Source organism: Sitophilus oryzae, unplaced genomic scaffold (assembly GCF_002938485.1).
Source record: "Sitophilus oryzae breed Bouriz unplaced genomic scaffold, Soryzae_2.0 scaffold_1500_pilon_pilon, whole genome shotgun sequence".
Lineage (NCBI taxonomy): Eukaryota > Metazoa > Arthropoda > Insecta > Coleoptera > Curculionidae > Sitophilus > Sitophilus oryzae.
In genome coordinates this window covers 1,059,543-1,075,591 of record NW_022146171.1, presented here as the reverse complement: position 1 = coordinate 1,075,591, position 16,049 = coordinate 1,059,543, and the positions used below count along the sequence as shown (strand labels likewise).

Below are 16,049 nucleotides of genomic sequence, written 5' to 3'. Positions count from 1 at the left end.
AATATTGCAGAATAGTTAATAAATATAATAATACTTATTTAATTAAAATCCGTTTTATTAATTATTTATACAGGGTGGCGCACCTCATTCGCCTCGGTTGATTATACGAAAACGGAAAGACTTAAAAACAAAATATTTTATGGGTATATGTGGAGAGACAATGTGCACAATTTAAAATTATTTTAAAATATACAGGATGTTTCAGAACTAAGATCCATACCAAAGTTATATTTTTTCTTATGGAACACCCTGTATTTTATTTTATTTTTGGATTCTAGGGTCCAACAAAAGGCATTTATTATAAGGGTTAAATATGGTTAAAATCTTTAGTTTTTGAGATATTTAAAGATATTTAAATTTGCATGCTACAATAGAATAGACTATTAACACCCTGTACATTACTTTTCAGAATTAATTATTATGCTGAGTTTAAAGGTAGAGAAATAAACTTTACTGAAAAATGGTATTGGTTTCTTAAATTTATACAGGGGTATTAAAAGTTGCTGATATATTTTAAGGATAGATTTTATATAAAAACTTCGGTATTTCAACTGCAACACTCTGTATTTTTCTAAATAAATCGAATAAGATTCAAATGCTCTTTCAAATTTTATTAGGGTTTCCTATACCTATCTAGCTGAGATTTTGAATAAAAAGCAATTTTTAAATAAAATTGCAATCAAGATGGCTGCTGTCGCCATGGCAATTTTCTAGTGACAGTTAATAACTATTTTCAAAGTCGACATTAATTTATGGACATTACTATTTATAATTTATAACAGTTTACTTAAATTTGCCTACAATAGTTTAATAAGTAAGAAGTATTAATTATTTTATCAAGAAAAATAAAGCAGTATCTGCTGGCGGAACGAATAGATATGTTACTAGTGATATTATTTTATGAGGAAAATTGCTTCTTGGCCTCAAGGGCTTATGCTCAAAGATATCCAAATAGGAATTTTCCTGATAAGCGTTTCTTTGAAAAACTTCTTGTCCTATTTCGCAGAGCTGGTAGTGTGGTTTATAAAAAACCTATTAGGTAGAAACCTGTCGTTGGAAGTGAAGAAAATTAATTTGCCGTAATTGGTTCTTTTATAGAAAATCCATATATCTACAAGTCATCGTAAAATAATTCAAAGAACTACTTCGTTTTTCTTGATAGAATAATAAACACATATTATGTGTTTATTATTTATTAAACTATTGTAGGTAAATTAAATAAAAGTAAACTGGTATAAATTTAAATAAGTCCATAAACTAATTTCGATTTTGAAAATAGCTACTAACTGTCACTAGAAACTTGCCATGACAACATTAGCCATCTTGATTATAATCTATTCTATTGTGGCATGCAAATTTAAATATCTTTAAATATCTCAAAAACCAAAGATTTTAAACATTATTAACCCTTATAATAAATACATTTTTTGGGCGCAAGAACCCAAAAATGAAATAAAATACCGGGTGTATAGCCGCCCATACTAAAATATGTTAATATCTCGAAAACTGCGACTTTGACTGATTTTGATGTTACAAATTTTGTTGCAAATATTATTCCTAATCTTAATTTGAAAACCGCGTTTCGCTAGCTACTGTAATTTTGGAGTTACGATTTTTTAAAACTTTTAACCCCCTCCCATACCCCCTTACCAACCCCCCACCCCCACCAAAAACTAATGGCCAGATTCTCGGGTGCCACAGTATTTTTGTGCCAAATTTGGTTAAAATCGGTTCAGCCTGCTTGATCATAAGACTTTTTGATAGTTTACAGGGTGTTTATTTATACGTACCTATACGTCCTAACGAATATTTTTTGGTATATAGGTTATGCCGTGCTACTTATTAATTATAGAGGCTCTATAGGAGCCGGTAATGATTCAATATATTATTTGGCTGGAAAAGTTGGCACGGCGGATGTCCAAGACTGCATTTTGGCTGTTGATACCGCTCTTAAAGAATTCCCATGGATAAATCCAGAACAGGTATGTACATTTTCTTTTATATGCTGATATCGACGATGTTATATATATATATATATATATATATATATATATATATGTCAAATCAACGATGTAATATCGACGATGTTATATATATGTCAAAAAAGACAGGCTTTAAAAAAATCGGAGAACATAAATTCATTTAGGATGTGATTATCTACAACTTTTATCTGAAAACTTTTTATCTAAAATATATTATAATGGAATTAGGGGCAATTTTTTAAAATAGCCGAAATTTGTTTTTTTCGAAGTAACTAGTAAGCCATGAACTTTTTCAAAAATCTGAAAGGCGCATATGACCTCACAAAATTGCAATTCTTTCCCCATTTAACCGACTCTCTATCTCCAGTACTCTCCGAGATACCCATAGAGAACATCGTAGGAAACTCACCCTGTATATAAACCTTTTCGAATTTCTTTACAAAAATATTACAATGTGATTAGTTATTATTAATCTTTTGATTGTGTGTCATTTAATACAGATAAATGTATTGGGTTTGGTTTGGTTTGGCGATAAGAAATTGATATTTTTGATTGCATTAGTTATGTACCATGCGATCGACAATAAAACGGCGTCATAGACGGCTAGGAATGACAATCGATGATAATTTTGACGAGGTCAAACCCTTGACGTCATTTAGTTGCAAAAAATATTTTTTTGGAAATAGATTTGTGTGTCTAGGAAAGTTCTATCCTTTTTTAATCTCTTCTATAATAATTAATGTTAATTTTTGACAAATTTTATGCCAGTTTTTAGTAAATGACGTCTAGAGATTGACCTAGCCAAATTTATCATCGATTGTCATACTAGCTTCTACGTCACACTAGTCAACTCGCATACCCAACAATGTTGCCGTTTGTTGTCCTTAATTTCGCAGTTCTGCACGCGCATAAAGATAATCGGTCGGGTATTTCGCGTGCAATCTAAACAAAAAAAAACCCAGATACTAACCAACGCAATGAAAACACGCCTACCTACGGCGTATTGCTATTACCGACAACTGTAAATAATTAAAAAAATTAAAACAGCTGTAAAAAAATAAAAAAGTTTGGTTTGGGTTGGGACACGATCCTGGAACCTCTCGTTCCCGACCTTACCAATGCATCCACAGCTGCTCTTGCAAAATTGGCTATAGCTAGGCGTTACTTTCCGCCGTTATTAAAACCGTTCATAAAATAAGGCGACAGCAAACGGCAACATTGTTTTATTCATTTGACGCCGTTTCTATTCGATCATACGGATGTTCAAAAGTCATTTAGAGATATTCTGAAATAATTATTGTTATAGTTGGCTTTACGTGGAGGATCATATGGAGGATTTCTAGTAACTCATTTAAGTGGCCAATATCCAGATAAATTTAAAGTGGTAGTAGCAAGAAATCCAGTGATCGACATTGCTTCGAAGAGCATCAGTTCCGATATACCCGATTTGTAAGTAAAAAAATATTTCGCGCAGAACAAAACGATTTATAAACGGGTGGCGCACCTCATTCGCCTCGCTGATTATACGAAAACGGAAAAATGTAGAAACAATATATTTTATGGGTATATGTGGGAAGGCAATACGCATAATTTAAAATTATTTTGAACTGTACAGGGTGTGTCAGAACTAAGATCCATACCAAAGTTATATTTTTTCTAATGGAACACCCGGTATTTTATTTCATTTTTGGATTCTTGGATATAAAATAAGGCATTTATTATCAGGGTTTAATATGTTTAAAAGTTTTGGTTTTTGAGATATTTAAAGATATTTAAATATGAATGCTGTAATAAAAAAGTTTGTCAACACCTTGTACATTACTTTTCGGAATTAATTCTTGTGCTGACTTTCAAGCGAGAGAAATAAACTTTACTAAAAAAATTGATTTTTGCTTCCTTAAATGTATACAGAGGTATCAAAAATTGCTTGTCTATTTTAAATATTTATTTTACATAAAAACTTCGTTATTTCAAATGCAACACTATGTATTTTTTTAAATAAGTCGAAGCAGGGTTTTCTATACCTATCTTGCTCAGATTTTGAATAAAAAGCGATTTTTCAATAAAATTTTAATCAAGACGGCTGATGTCGCCATGGCAATTTTCTAGTGACACTTAGTAGCTATTTTCAAAATAAACATTAGTTTATGAACTTTATTTAAATTTATAATGGGTTATTTTTATTTAATTTGCCTACAATAAGGTTAATAAGTATGTATTATTTTATCAAGGTGGTGCAATTCTAGCTCGCCCCCACGTGGTGCACCCTGGGTTACGCTAAAGAGCTTGTGCGACTTGGCAGCCAGACCATCATATCTGATCTCCTGGCATTTAAACACATGGAATCCAACAATCTCAATTGTCCTTCTGAGGACTGCTTGACAAGAGATCTCGGAGATATATACCGAATCTGCCAGATAAATATAGAAGGCATTAGTAGACCAAAATGCCAAACTCTCTCGAAAATTCTCAGAGAGTATAAAATTGACTTAGTGCTTGTCCAGGAATCTCATCTAGCGGATGAAGACCAAGCTCGATCCAGAGCTGTAATCCCCGGCTATGACATAATTGGCATTACTTACCATCACAGTTACGGCCTAATAACATAACATATGTTTAGAATGTTTAGGAGGAGAGTTAGTCACCGCGACCTTAAAGATCTATTGTGTGTAACATAACATATGCTCGCAACGATATTGAAAACGTAAAGTTAATATCTACTTCCAAGCAAAGATGACATCTACTCGATCGCTGTTAAAATGGGTGAAACGCATATAATAAATATATACAAACCCCCCGCAACCGCATGACCACACCATATTCTCGATACCTTCCCCTATCCAGCTATTTATGCAGGCGACTTTAACAGTGACAATACCAGCTGGAAATATAACCATAATAATCCCAACGGAGAAGCACTCGTCGAGTGGACTGTAGTGCAGAGACTCCACTTAGTATTTGATGCAAAGGACAGAGCATCTTTCAGTTCTGCTGCGTGGAATAGAGAATTCAATCCGGACTTAACATTTGTGACTTGCGATGATAAAGGGCAACCGATCAATATAGCCAGAAAGGTACTTGATGATTTCTCCAAAAGCCAGCACCGCCCCATATTGCTTGAGGTTGGCACTCAAATACCTGTTATAAGATCGCTCCCCAAACCAAGATGGAACTTCAGAAAAGCCAATTGGAGCCAGTATAAGGAGGAACTTGAGAACTGCATAGATAGAATTCCTCCCAAGTATAAGAACTATCATAGGTTTACCGGACTCAAATCAATTGCCAAAAAACATATTTCTAGGGGTTACCGAAAAGAATATATTCCAGGCTGGAGTTCACATAGCGAAGATCTGTACAAAAATTTCCTGCGCAGCAAAGACCCTGAAATTGGAGACGAACTTCTTCATTCTCTTGACGCAGCCCGCAGGACTAGTTGGATCGAAACAACTGAAAGTCTGAATTTTCAGCATTCCAGTAGAAAGGCTTGGAGTCTCCTTAAAAAGTTGGGCGCTAGTAATCCGGTGAAACGCGACGACACTGAAGTAAGCCCAAACCAGATTGCTAACAGAATAGTCTCACTATCTAGAGCTCCTAGAGACCGAGAGCACACAATGAAAATTAAAAGGGAACTACGCAATTTAAAGGCCAATAGCACCGAAGAGTGCCACCTTTCTAGGCCTTTCGATAGAGATGAGATAACGGAAGCCTTAACGAATATCAAAACGGGAAAAGCGCCAGGATTTGATGGAATTCATAACGAATTTCTCATTAATACAGGACCAAATGTAAGACAATGGTTGGCAAATTTCTTTACCGATATATTAAATAATAGTGCAGAGATCCCTCTATTGAAGAAGAAAGACATGAAGAAAGCAAAAATAATTTCTGTCTTAAAGCCTGGCAAATATAAAGATAGGCCAGAAAGTTACAGACCCATTTCCCTTCTAAGCTCTTGCTATAAACTCTTAGAAAGGCTAATTTTAGAAAGAATAGTGGTAATAGTAAACAACTGTGTGCCAGCATATCAAGCAGAATTTCGACCAAATCGAAGCTGTACAGACCAGGTAATGAGCCTTACGACACATATTGAGGCTGGTTTCCAAAGAGGACTGAAAACATCAGCAGTCTTTGTTGACCTGACTGCCGCCTATGACACAGTGTGGCGGCACGGCTTGCTGTATAAGTTTCTGCGAATAGTTCGAAATATAAAATTAGCCAAGTTACTTAACACCATGCTGTGCGACAGACTTTTCCAGGTAATAATGGGTGACAGAGCCAGCCAGTTAAAGACGTTATAAAATGGGTTACCACAAGGTTCCGTACTTGCTTCAGTGTTATTTAATTTGTATATATCGGACATGCCAGTAACGCAGTCCAAAAAATTTGCTTACGCTGATGACTTAGCTTTGGTAGTAAGTAATAAAAGCATGGAAGCTATAGAACAGACCCTAACCAACGATTTGGAGATTTTGGGTGATTTTTATCGCAAATGGAGACTAACACCAAACCCCAGCAAAACAGAAAGCACCTGCTTCCACCTAAATAATAAACTAGCTAACAGGGAGCTTACAATATCATTTAATGGTGCTATTCTTCGACATAATCCAACTCCAAAATACCTTGGGATCACACTGGATAGAACTTTGTCCTACAACAGCAAAAGTACGGACAAGAAATAATATTATTCGAAAACTATGTGGCACAACATGGGGTGCGACAGCAGAAACCCTCCGAACATCGGCTCTAGGTTTTGTCTACAGCGCTGCAGAATATGGTGCACCTATCTGGCTAAATAGTAGACATGTGCACAAACCTGATACAGAGCTTAATAACACTATGCGCACTATTTCTCGTTGTATCAAGTCTACACCAACATACTGGCTCCCAACGCTGTCCTGTATTGCACCGCCACACTTAAGAAGACAAGACGCATTACTCCAGGAATATAATAAATTGTCAGCCAACGAACTCCATCCTATACATGAGGATGTGGCTGCTGCATCTCTGTCTAGACTGAAGTCCCGCCGACCCGTAATTAAAACTGCTCGGGAATTGCAGGAAGATAATTTTGGGGTAATTCACAAATGGACCGAGATATGGTCTGAGTCCACACCACCCAACATCCATCTGAATCTTCCTGTCAACTGTAAACCTAAGGGCTTTGAGGCATCACGCCAAATATGGAAAACAGCCAACAGGATCCGTACAGGCCACGGCCGAGGTGCCGATCTCCTGCATAAATGGGGAAAGCCAATACGTTTAAAATAAAGTTTATTTGAACGTATTTGGGGGAAAGCTAGCGACTCCTCAATGTGATTGCGGATGTGCTTGTCAGACTGTGGCGCACATTGTGACCGAGTGTGAAAACCGATCTTATCCTGGGGATAAGAACGACTTTTTTACCTTACCACTTACTGCAACTCAATGGATCGAAAACCTGGATATAGCACTGTAAAGTTTTTATATTAATACCTGTTTCGTTCTGTTTTTTTATATGTTCCTTTTTTATATTTTATATATAAGTAATTGTTTTTTATATTTACCTCTGTCAATGTATATATTTTGTTTATAATTTTAAGTGTTGTACATATTTGTCTATATTCTTTTGGTTGTGTATATTTATACATATTACTTTTATTGTATCATGTGTTTGCCATACGATAAATAATTAATAAATAAATAAATTTTATCAAGAAAAACGAAGCAGTATCTGCTGGCGGAAGGAATGGATATGTTACTAGTGATTTTATTTTGTGAGCACAATTACTTGTTGGCCTGAAGGATTTATGCTCAAAGATATCCAAATAGAAAATTTCTTGATAAGAGTTTTTTTGAAATACTACTTTTCCTATTTCGCAGAGCTGTGTGGTATATGTGAAAACCCTATTAGCAGAAACCTGTAGTTGGTGAATGAAACCTGTAGAAGTGAAGAAAATGAATTTGCCTTAATTGGTTCTTTTCATCTTTTATAGAAAATCCAATATATTTACAAGTCATCGTAATATAAATCAAAGAACTAATTCTTTATTTTTCTTGATAAAATAATAAATACTTACTTATTAAACTATTACAGGTAAATTAAATAAAAGTAAACTGTTATAGATTTACATAAAGTCCGTCAAGTAATGTCGATTTTGAAAATAGCTACTAACTATCACTGGCAAATTGCCATAGCGACACCAGCCATCTTGATTGCCATTTTATTTAAAAATTGCTTTTTAATCAAAATCTTAGCCAGGTAGGTATAGGAAACCCTGATATAGTTTGAAAGAGCATTTAAATCTGCTTCGACTTATTTAAATAAATACATAGTGTTGTATTTGAAATAATGAAGTTTTTATGTAAAATAATATTTAAAATAGCCCCGCAGTTTTTGATACGCCTGTATACATTTAAGGAAGCAATAACATTTTTTACTAAAGTTTATTCTCTGGCTTCAAAGTCAGCACAAGAATTAACTATGAAAAGTAATGTACAGGGTGTTGACAAACTCTTTTATTATAGCATGCATATTTAAATATCTTTAAATATCTCAAAAACCAAAACTTTTAAACATATCAAACCCTTATAATAAATGCCTTTTTTGGGCTTAAGAATCCAAAAATGAAATAAAATACCGGGTGTTCCATAAGAAAAAATATAACGTTGGTATGGATCTTACTTGTGAAACACCCTGTATATTTAAAAATAATTTTAAAATGTGCACATTACCTCCCCACATATACCCATAAAATATTTTGTTTCTTCATCTTTCCGTTTTCGTATAATCAACCGAGGCGAATGAGGTGCGCCACCCTGTATATATTTTTCAAATAATATAGCGGCAGTTATATTGGATACGAATACGTGGTCTGTATTTGTCTTACTGTATTTGATGTACCCTGTGTTGCATCGTTGACCTCAGCATAGGAAATCCCATGTAAATTTTGAAAATGATTAAGTTTTTTCTCCATTTTATTTTACGGAAATATTTTATTATTATTTTATTTTACATTTCAAACTTTTTAAAGAACTCCTTATAATGAACCAAATTATACATTTTGAAGAATGTATACGTATTCGTTTTTGAGTTATGAGACATACAGGAATACTAAATTAGACGAAAATTAAAAATCGTTCTGGTCAAATATATATAGCTATCACATTTAATTCATTTTCTTTTATTATTTCTCGATAATCCTTACCAAGGTTAGGTTGCTGGGGCTTGACATCATGTTTGATCCCTCACTCGGAGGCCTTGGGATCATATTTGATCCCTCATTCGGAGGCCTTGTGCCCATTGCGATACCCCTGTGTTATTCTACCAAACATTCCTCTCATTCTTTCTTTGCGTTAAAGCACTTCCAGCTCATTGCAAAATTCCCGATGTCGCTAATGTTGGCTTCTGCTGCTTCCTCCAGTCCCTCCAAAAAAACCTTGCTCAAAAGTTTTAAAGCGTCGGTATTCCAGTGACGGACAGTAGCACAGCAGGTTCTTCTTCTTTCTTGATTGGTTTTACGGCCTAAGCTTCCAGGACTATACGGCCAGGTGATCTCCTATCTTTTGCTTCTTCAATTTAAGACAAGAGAAGCTCGTGAAAGCGCCCGACTCGGGGTTGTTTCTCTTGAATATTTGTCTTGTACCCTGGAAAGGTAGTCCAGGTCTTCTTCTTTGGTTGAGTGTCTGTATTGGGTCTAAGGTGAGTCCTATATTAGGTGAAATAGATAAACGTATTGAATGAATTTAGGTACTGACAAATCTATTATAATATTTCCCTATAATGTCAGGGGCAAGCAAAAGCTTATATGAAAAAGTCTAACCAGTTAGTCATTGATATTAATTTACATGCATTGTCCGAACTACAGGATAAGTATTCAAAAATTTACAATTCTAGATTACAAGAATCTAAAAAGCAACTTACATATTCGATTAAGGCGAGACTCGCATGCAATAAGGAGGTATAATCATGCGGGGCGAACTTATAATGGTTGGTGATTGATTTGTATAGAATTGGTCTGAAAATAATGAACATTGAAAAAAAATGTGATTTAACGTGCTCTCTTCGCCGCATTGGCATCTTGGGTCATCTTTGACTCTGATTCGATGTAGATGAACTGGGGTGAGGCAATGTCCGCTTCTCATACGAATGACTGTCGTGATTTTCTTCCTGGATATATTGCCTAGAGGACCGAACCATGGGTATTTGTATGGTTTTTCAATCAGCTCTGCGTACAGCCTGCCTTTCTGCCTTGAATCATCCTTCCATCGTTTCAACCACGTCCCCCAGAATTTTTCAATCACTACTGGATAAAATTCTTTGTACCAACATTTAATGTCTATATTCTATCCATTCCGTCTTCCTATTTTAGCCATGTAATCTGCTCTGTCATTACCTTTTATGTGGGTGTGGCTTGGTATCGATCCCAAGGAGATACTAAATCCACCTTCTTTTAGTCCTATTAGCTTCTTCTTGACTGAATAAGTTATATGATCGTCCTTGTATGCGGGTATGGAGCTTATTGCTTTGAGGGCACTTTCGCTGTCTGATAATATTAGTGAATTATATGCATTTCTTGTCTCAATCAGCTCCAGGGCTTTCATTATCGCTACCATCTCTCCTGTGTATATTGTGACAAACTTGGGGATTCTGTACGTCTTCTCTATTTTAAGGTCTGGGCAGACGACACCAATACCAACGTTAAAGTCTACCTCTTTTGAGGCGTCTGTGAAAAATTTGGTTTTGTCTTGAAAATGAGTGCTTATTTCATTAAACTTTGAGGAGTTGTCCTCTTGCTTATTTAATTTGAATCTAATATAATCCGATCTGTCAAATTTCAACCCCGACCCAAGCAGCAGGTTCTCTATGGTTTCTTCTTCTCCACATTCTCTGCAGTAGTTGTCCTTGGAAATCTTCCATCTCACGAGGTTTACCCCCGTGGTGCAGTTTCCAGTGATGATACCTACAATTATGTATACTAGGTTCTTTGTGTGCTCTAGTAGATGTTTTGTCTTTTTGCTATCTACCACTGGCCACAGTCTTCCAGCAGTCCTCACGGTGTTGCCACGTCTCTTACTACTTGGCCTTGATGGTAGTTCCTATAGCTTCCTTTAGTGTGTTGATCGTCACAAGTGGTGGGTCATCTGCCACGACCTCTCCCCTGGTCCCCCCTTTGGTGGGTCCGTCTGCTTCTTGGTTGCCCAACACAGTGCTGTTTCCTGGCACCCAGCACAAAGTAGCCCCGCCTTAACGCAGCCAGAACAGTGCTTCTCGGCAGCCCATCACAGTTTTCGATCTCACTGATTGCATGGCGATGCTTCTTAAAGCGCCCAAGTTGTCAGAGTATATTACGATATCTCCTATCGGTCTATCAGCGATTTTCTCTCATATACAACTGGCCGCTTCCTTTATGGCGTAAACCCCTGTTTGTAAAACATTACAGCTATTTGATAGCCTTAAAGATCGTCGGATGTCTAGTTCCTCTGAGAAGATGCCTACACTTGTGCCTCCTGAAGTTACGGAAGCATCTGTGTAGACTTCTATCTCTTGGTTGCTCGACAAGAAAAGAATGGAAACTTTTCTTGTTGGGATGCGAATCATTTATCTTTTCTCCAAAATCATGTTTGTTGAGCATATAGTCCGTTCTCTGGTCTAGCAGATGTGTACTCGTGTACGCCATGATTTTCATCACTGACCATATCCTGGAGTGACCGTAGTTGGTATGGTTCCACATATTGGATTCCCTTAATCTTAGAGCCACCCTGGATCCATACCAATATTATTCTTCTTTTTATATTTACAGTCATTAATAATTATTGTTCCTGTTGGAATTCTTCTTATTACATATACCCTGCTGGCAAGCGAACCTTTAGGTCGGCGTTTACATGTATAGGAGTGAGTCGTTTTGGCAATCTAGTAAGTCGGAGTGAGCATAAATACAAAGTATTTATTACATAACTACCCAAATAGCATTTTCACGACTTGCGACCACATATTTACTAAACACAACGTTGGATTAGTTACAAAACATAGTTAGCTCCGTACCTTGGGTATTAAAATAAATGTAAACGTTGTTGTAACGTTGTGCCGACGTTGAACTAGTACTACAACAAAGTAAAAGCTTCTGCGACGTCGAATAAACGTTGTCTTGTAACCTTTTTTGCTTAAGTGATCTTTAGGTGATTCGGACAACGTAGTTACAATGTTGGGCAATAAAGAGTTTTCCGACGTCACTTTCAGGACCTATTCCAACGTTATACAAACGTCGTCTGTTTTACTAATTCCAACGTTGTTTAGATTTCCTTATTCTTACGTTGGTAGGACGTCGAGCCACTACTTTTTTGCAACTGTATTGAACAATAACCTTAAATCTTAAATTTTCACTTCATTGTTCTGTTTAGGCAGACAGTTCAGTGTTGTTTTGTTTTTATAAAAAAACTTAATTAAAATGAGACGTAAGGAAGGCACATATAAAACTAAATTTAAATATACATCGACATATTACCGATATTTTATCCACTCCCTCGTTTATTTAGAATATAGAGGGCGGCACAAGCTAGACTCTAGGATGACTAAATTAGGCAATCTTGCGATTAGTATACTACCTGTTAAGGCTGAACTGCGACTTTATTAGTCCAGTATGCGACTACTCGAACTACTCTATCTTAATCTCCAAAACAACAAAGTGAAAGCCGCCATGTTGTTGAATAAGAAAATGTTTCGTTCCTAAAATAGCAATTCCTGCTTTTTGAATACATTAACTTGAAATATTTGACCCTAAACAACACGCGGAAACAATTTTTTTTCGACTGCGAATAAATTATTCTCATTTTACTAAAAAAAAAATTTAAACAAATTTTTTAAAACTTCTTTAATTTTAAGGCCCATTAGTATTTTTCAAAATAGAAACAATAGATTTATAAATAAAGTTGTTTGCGTTTAACTTTTTTGCCTTGGGTAACGAGTTACAGAGTTGGTTATATTAATTAAAAGTGTTTCAATAATTATAATCTTCAAACATCCTCCACACTTAAATACTTTTGTTTTGTTTTCCTTTACTGCCATCTGGCCTATGTCTCTTACTAAATCATAAAAATAATATTTTTACTATAATTATCCCAATATAGGATAAAACGTGACTTAGACGCCATATTATTTTAGTTTTGTATTTCTGTGAATTAGGATTTTAAACAACGTTGCAGTTTGTACTAAATTAGGCTACTAGCCAACGTAGGTATCCAACGTCGTTTCGACCTAAAAATTATTCTCCAAACTAGTGCAGACTAGGGTTGGCACGAAGTTGTGCCGACGTTACGCCCCGACGTTTGGTCGCGTGACACAACGTTGTCCCGACATCCAAATGCTGCTTGGGTACTTAACCTAACGCTAGAATCCATGCGCTTGGGAAAATACTCGCCTTCTGTCTTTATTCAGTACATCTTATTTTACTAAGCGTGTTGACCGTACTCTTCGTACACATGAAAACCGGCACCCAAGACCAGATGCCATCTAAGATGCCGATCCTTAGTATAGTTTGTAAACTGTTCTGGACCGAATTATGTTTTCAATTAATTTAGTATTTTTTTACCTTTCATAACTCCAAAAGGAATTCGTAGAAGTATTGAAGATCAAAAATTTAAGGAGTTCTTCAAAAGTTTCAAATACTTTTTTCTGTAAAATAAAATGGGGAAAACTTATTCGTCATTTTTAAAATTTACATGGGATTTCCTATGTTCAGGTAAGCAATGCAACAGACTGTAGACTCAACGCTTTGATCGTCTTTTTTCATTAATTTTCGTTATACCTTTTCAGATGCTATGTTGGAGTTGGGGAGTCTTATAGCCAGGTGGGGGAGCCTAATACCGATCATTTGTTAAAAATGCGTAATGCAACACCTATTATGCATGCACATAAAGTAACTGCTCCAACTCTTCTATTAATAGGATCTAAAGATTTAAGAGTTCCGCCCAGCCAAAGTTTAGAGTATTATACTAGACTCAAATCTAACAATATTAAAGTCAGGTAATGTACTAAATATTATATCATACAGTCGAAAAAAAAACAACGTCAAAGACGGCTTGGAAATGACAACCGATGATAATTTTGGCGAAATCTAGTTGCCCTTTACTTACATTTACTCTTCTTTACTTTTTAATGGCGCTTACTGCCAGTTGGCCTTATAAGGTTGTATTTTATTTTTATATTCAGTAAACGTACTTTTTACATTGTATTTACATTTTCTCTTTTATATTCAGTTAATATACTTTTTACATTGTTTTTGCATTGTCTCGTGGAAAGATAAGAACTGTACTAAAAGATTATTTAACCAAAAAGGCATACTATAGTTTGGCCGATTTTTTTTCCGATTCGCATATCTCACTTTTTAGTGACCATGTTTATTGTTTGTAGTAATTGTAATGTAGTGTGGACTTTTGAGATAGTTGCTACTACTGTAGTATAGTATATACTATATATATAGCACGGTTAGAAAGACTATTTAAACTGAACAATGATTTTCGAAACATACATTTTATATTTTTTTGTTGTCGAGTGTTATTCTAGTGATTTCCTTATTTAAGTGTATTTATGTGTGTTATATTAAGTCTTAAGATTTGTTTTTTTTTGCTATTTTTCCATAGTTCCATGCCTGCAGGCTCTTGTAACTTTTGTTAATCGGAACAAATAAATGAATATCTATCTATGTATAGTTTAAAATTCAAGAAAAATAATTTCTTGGAAATAGATTTGTGTTTCTGGGTACTTCCTTTTTTAATCTTTCTATAATTAGTGTTAATATTTGACAAGTTTTATGTCAACTTTTAGACCTCGCCAAAATTATTATCGATTGTCATTCCCTAGCCGTCTTTGACGCCGTTTTTTTCGATTGTGCGGTGTTTATGAGCACCTATATTTCTAGTTTATTTTCATTTAAACATGTGACATCTAAACAAGTTATTGTCTTTATTTCTCCAATATAACAAAAATACCATTATGATGAAAGGATGTATTCTAATAAGTACTTAATAAATTTCCATCAAAAGAAAATAATAATCTTAAAACAATAATAAATAAGTAATGACATGTTTTTAGAAATATTGGAGAATTAGAGTGCTATTTAGATATAGCCATAGTTATTTCCTGCTCTTCTTCTTAACTCCTCTTATATCAGTCAGTACTAAGAAATAAAATTGTTTCTACAAAACAAAGTTCCAAATACGTGTACCTATTTATACCTATTACATTCAAAGCATTTTGTTTTTATATTTTCAGAATGAACTTATATGAAGACAGTCATCCTCTAGGAAGTGTTCCAAATGAAATGGATTCCATACTCAATACCATAATATGGATTGATGACCATTTAAAGCATAATAAATAACTGACACACATGCCACAACTTCAAGTTTTAATAAAATGGCATATTTTTAAAAATTATGTCTTAATATTTTATTTTTGTGATGTTTTAGTCATGTAAACTTCAATTATTTTAATTACTATATTTTTGGTGTTGATTAATATGGATTATTCTTAAATATTTTTATAACAAAATTGCCTGTGGATTCTTTAATTTACCCCTCACCCCCCCCCCCCTAAACCAATACACTAAACAGTTTTATTTTTAAACTCTGAACTCACGTTTCTCTCAAAATCGTTACCTAAAATATGGACGTTAGAGGTTAGGTTGTAGAATTGTAGTTTTTTTTTTCTTCAGTTTAACGGCCTTTAGCTGCCTGGACTATACGGCCCGTGGATAGATTTCCTATCTCCATTTCTTCTATTTCATCACTGAGAGCGCCCTTTCAGGCATCTGGAACGAATCCATACCCTCCGTGTTTGGTCTTCAGAATGGACTATTTCTTCTATTCTTCAATTAAACTTTTTCAACTTCTTTCGAAAGCTTCTCCCACGCTGGTAGCGTCCGGCTACATAGGGCCTGGTTACCCCCGTGACAACGTGAAAAAAGGTTGTCTTTAAAAATATTATCAATCTGACCTTCTCTTCTCCCACGCTGGTAGCATCCGGCTACATAGGGCCTGGTTACCCCGTGACAACGTGAAAAAGATTTTCTTTAAATGTATTTCACAAAAATA

The 16,049-nt window shown here is 35.1% G+C and overlaps 1 protein-coding gene across 1 annotated transcript in view; it reads left to right on the top strand.

Moving 5' to 3' along the window:
* LOC115878097 (acylamino-acid-releasing enzyme-like) overlaps nt 1–15,383 on the top strand; it is a 31,411-nt gene extending 16,028 nt beyond the window's left edge. The window contains exons 10-13 of the mRNA XM_030894460.1: nt 1,825–1,982; nt 3,289–3,431; nt 13,771–13,980; nt 15,229–15,383. Coding sequence (XP_030750320.1) covers nt 1,825–1,982; nt 3,289–3,431; nt 13,771–13,980; nt 15,229–15,337 — 620 coding nt within the window. The 3' untranslated portion in view covers nt 15,338–15,383. The remainder of the gene's footprint in view (nt 1–1,824; nt 1,983–3,288; nt 3,432–13,770; nt 13,981–15,228) is intronic.
* Nucleotides 15,384–16,049: the final 666 nt, after the last annotated feature.